Source organism: Protomyctophum bolini (genome assembly GCF_963924005.1).
Source record: "Protomyctophum bolini genome assembly, chromosome: 18".
In the NCBI taxonomy this organism is placed as follows: Eukaryota; Metazoa; Chordata; class Actinopteri; order Myctophiformes; family Myctophidae; genus Protomyctophum; species Protomyctophum bolini.
Window position 1 is genome coordinate 32,494,679 of NC_137879.1, and position 4,598 is coordinate 32,499,276.

At 50.7% G+C, this 4,598-nt stretch overlaps 1 protein-coding gene across 1 annotated transcript in view; it reads right to left on the bottom strand.

Moving 5' to 3' along the window:
* myocd (myocardin) overlaps positions 1-3,852 on the bottom strand; it is a gene marked incomplete at its 5' end in the record, with an annotated part of 32,449 nt that extends 28,597 nt beyond the window's left edge. Inside the window, one exon of the mRNA XM_080788691.1 lies at positions 3,798-3,852. Within this exon, the coding sequence (XP_080644817.1) occupies positions 3,798-3,852 (55 nt within the window). The remainder of the gene's footprint in view (positions 1-3,797) is intronic.
* Positions 3,853-4,598: the final 746 nt, after the last annotated feature.

A 4,598-nucleotide genomic window follows, 5' to 3' on the forward strand; every position in this document is an offset into this window, starting at 1 on the left:
CTGCCATCTGCCATCTGCGACTGACATTTTTTTAGAATCTGATCTCAGGTCAGAATGGGTTCATCAGACCAGTGGTGTGTCCGGTGGAAACCTCGTATGAATCTGATCTCAGGTCAGAATGGGTTAAGATATACTTTCTGGAGCTGCTCGGCCGACAGTGAATGATAAACGCTGGTTTACAGATACGGTGACAGAAACCCGCCGGTGGTGATTTGCTGTGCTATACGGACACATTACACCTGATTTATATACGTATACGAGTTGTACGTGCCGGTGTGTCTCGCTATGGGGCTGAAAAACAGACGATCCGCAAAAGCTCAAGATGTCTTGCAGCGGTGGATGCATGCATTGAGAGCTTGTAGATCTGCTGTTTTCGGTTGCGAGAGACGCCGGTGTATAAATCAGGGGGAACGCTATGTGCAGGCTCTTGGGCTAAATGTGTGTATGCTAAATGTATGTATTGTTTGAGTACAGTAAAGTAAAGTAGAATTCATAATAATAACAACAACCAGTAATTAACCACTTCATCTCTACATAACTGCAATATAACAAATATAGCGGCTTCGCGTTGTGAGCTTCTATAGTAGAGCCTTCGTCACTGTTTTTTTTTACCAAAAAACGTGACGGGTGGGGGAGTGTTAGGACCGGTTTTTGCCCAAAATAGAGTCTCCATGAGGGGTTAACGTGCATGTCAATGCACACTAGAGCAGTACGCCTACTGCCAAGACTGTAAATGTATACGAGAAGCAAACGTCACATGTGTGGGGGCGTATGTGTTTGAACGAAGTATATCGAACGGATTGCAGAGGCCCTCTGCGACTCGCACAGAGTCGTTTTAATGTATAACATGTATATTTGACATCTCGCCGTATATTGATTTAACTTCCATTTGACACCTCTGTCCTGGAATTACGTAATGGCCGCATAGGGAACAGACCACGTCCACTTAAGCTGTTAATCAAGGCAGCATGAGAACCAGTCACAGGCGCGCGCACACACAGGCGTGCACACGTGTGCACGCACACACACACGCGCGCGCGCGCACACACACACACAGGAAAAAGTGGTGGTTCACAGGGAGTACTTAAGTGAGATCTTTATCTCTTCTCGTACAGCTAAGGCCCATGCAGTGGTGTAGTAGTTCCCACAGCTTTGATAATGTGCTTCCAGCATGGTGCAAAAAAAAAAAAAAAACAGTTACAGCCGGTGTCATATTTTCACTGGCCTACCGAATGCAACTTAAGCTGCTTACAGTTTAAAGAAAGCCATCCATCTTTATGCTTAAAACCAAACCCGCCGCCGCCGCCGCCGCCCCCTCACTCATCATCACGACGAGTGGCTATCGGAGAGAGAGAGATTTAGAGACAGTTTCACTTTACTTAGGGACCGTATTTCAGTCGTGCGCTCATAAATACTGCTCAGCGGTCACTGTACTCGCCGAGGGCCTGTTATCACCAGACATTAATTCCTCACAGAGCGTATAACATCGCACCAGGCTCACACAGAGAGAGAGAGAGAGAGAGAGAGAGAGAGACCTTTTCGAGCATGCTACAGGTATCTTCTCCACATCTGTGGCACGTTATAAATGTAAGCCTACAGCGTGTTTGTCAAAAGCAGCACCCCACAAACATGAGCCATATACTGTGTGAAAATTGTTGTGTTGTTTTTCTTTTACGCATGCAGGGCAGGCATTGGGTTCTCTCTGCCCTCCCCAGGGCACTGACTGACTGACTGACTGACTGGGGGTCATTTCCCCACCCTGCCCGCCCCGATCCGCTCTATAACCGACACAAAGGAAAAGCATCGTTTATAATACCCTCCCATTTCTGGAAGGCAATTACACAGCTCCGAGAGATTGGAGCAAAGTCAAGTCAGGAGTATACTGTATACACGGCTCCACCGAGCCATTTCAAAGTGAACAGAAGTCCCCCCGTCCCCCTCTCTCTTATTCCGCCCTCCACAGCGCTGCGAAACTATAAGACCCCCCCCTGATAAAAAAGTGTTGTTTCTTTTTGTATAGTTAATTGGCGTGTATCAAACACGGCACTGCAAAAACCTCGAGTGTTCATCTAACTCGGCGTTATAGTCTGTCCATTCGCAACGCAGAGAGCGTGCGCGAATGTAACCGAGGGTTTCACACTAGCGCATATATATATATACACACACACACACACACACACACACACACACACACACACACACACACACACACACAAACACACACACACACACACGCGCTGCTGCAGAACATGGAGCGGTGCGTCACAGAGGAGCAGAGAGAGGGCCTGCTGCTGGTCACTGCCATCAGTTACGTGCTCCTCAGGGAGGTGGCAGTGTTGCTCAGAGTACAGACAGGAAACACAACGAATGGCGCTGCTACTACTACTACTACTACTACTACTACTACTGCTGCTGCTGCTGCTGCTGCTGCTGCTGCTGAAACATGTCTGGAGCAGCAGCAGGAGCACAGCAGATGTCCAATGAGACGGAAGAATGACATTTCATTACATGGACCGGGATAAAACACATGCAGGAGGAGGAGGAGTGGAAGAGAGACGGAGTGGCCGCCGCACAATGAGGAATCGACTGGGAGGGAGAGAGACGAGAGGGGGAGGGAGGAGGGGACGGACGGACAGACAGACAGACAGACAGACAGACAGACAGACAGACAGACAGACAGACAGACAGACAGACAGACAGACAGGCAGGCAGGCAGACAGACAGACAGACATGTGAATGTATGATGTGGGCAGAGGGAGGCTGGGGTGTGTGAGTGAGAGACTGCAGCTAGAGAGAGACAAACCCCCGACAGCTGCTGTGCGTTAAGGGGAGTTTAAATCAGTGTTTTGCAGTCCATGCGTTCCTCCCTGTTACAGTATACGTATACCTGCAGGTAGACACACACACACACACACACACACACACGCAAGAACACACACACACGCACGCACGCACGCACGCACACACACACACACACACACACACACACACACACACACACACACACACACACACACAACACGTGCCGTGTGGTGATAACCCTTTGACCCCCGTATTTGGGACTAAGACCTCGTTATCAGTGAACCCCTGAGCCTCGGAGTGGGAAGGTCTCCCCGCGGGTCACGCGGCTGGCACGAAACAAGTGCACCGACTAACCTGCCCCCCCGACGGGAGAGAGAAAGACGAGGAGACGCTAACTCACGTGTTCCGCTCGTTTTCTTTATACGAGGCAGGGCAGGGAGGAGGGGGGCTGACATAAAAAAAGAACACGCCCCCACGCCGTCATAAATCCCACGGCGGCCGTGACAGGACACGTCGTTATAGGCCCGCGGTATACATCATGATTCTTCCTCATGACACCGGCGCTGGGCCGGGCTCCCCATCTCTGGTATTACTCGTACCAGAGCGCGCTCGCGCGTGTGTGTGGTTAAATCGCGCACACCTGTCACTCTTTCCAACCGGCCCCGGTGCTACTAATGACCGAGGCGGTGTGCTGTGAGGTGTCGGCCCTTTTTGACGATGTTGTCAAAAGGGAAACTATTGGGTCGAGATATTCAATAAACACCAATAACCGTGCCGCCAAGAGATGGCCAACAAGTTGGGGCAAAAACTTAACAAGAAAAAAAAGTGGCAATTAATTATTTCTATATTCTTCAAGGCGTGATATCGCAAGCTGTCCAAAACACAACACCACAGTCTCGTCCCATGATAAACAACAGACAGGTGAACAGGTGAACACAGCAGATATAGAGAGAGGAGCCCTTTTTCACAATCATCTGTCATCATTTGGGACTTACCTGTGCGAAACTTGCTTCGGATCAGAATGGAGTGTTCAGAGCCCAGAAGAGTCATAATGGGTTAGCGTACGGTTCCAGTGTTCAAAAGAATTACACGCGCGCGGGCGGCACACACAACCCGACGAGCGCCACGCGCTCTCAGTTCCACACCCCCCCCCCCCACCACCCCTCTTCGCTGGACCCCCAGAGACTGAGATGAAGCTCCTCCACCAGCTGACCCGACCTGCCTCATCAACAACGTCTTTTATATGGAGACTGCAGGGTTGCAAAAACTGTGGTTTGCGAGAAACGACAAAACAGAACAAAAATATCTGATGTGTCTTTTTTGTAGCCTTCTTGTTGGGTCTCCACTCTCTTCCTGTCTCCTCTTCACTGCCTCTCCCCCGGGGTCTTGATGTGGGAGTGTGTTTGTGTGTGAGAGAGAGAGAGAGAGAGAGAGAGGGAGAGAGAGAGACACACACACACATACACACACACGGTGGGCCGGTTAAGGCTTTGGTCCCATCAAGCTGCGAGCTCTGTGCAGGGCCAGAGAGAGGGAGAGGAGATATGCCCAGCTCTGGGGAGGGGCTAACGACTGCTCAGCTCCACCCCCTGGGGAGAGGGCAGAGCAGGGGAGGGCTGGACCGGGGAGCCTCTGATGGTTCCTTCCTTCCCTGCTACCAATGTAAATATATCTGCCTATCTGACCACAGGCTGACAGTAGAGACACAGAGCGAGACAGAGTGAGAGAGAGAGAGACAGAGACAGAGAGAGAGAGAGAGACACAGAGAGAGAGAGAGAGAGAGAGAGAGAGAGAGA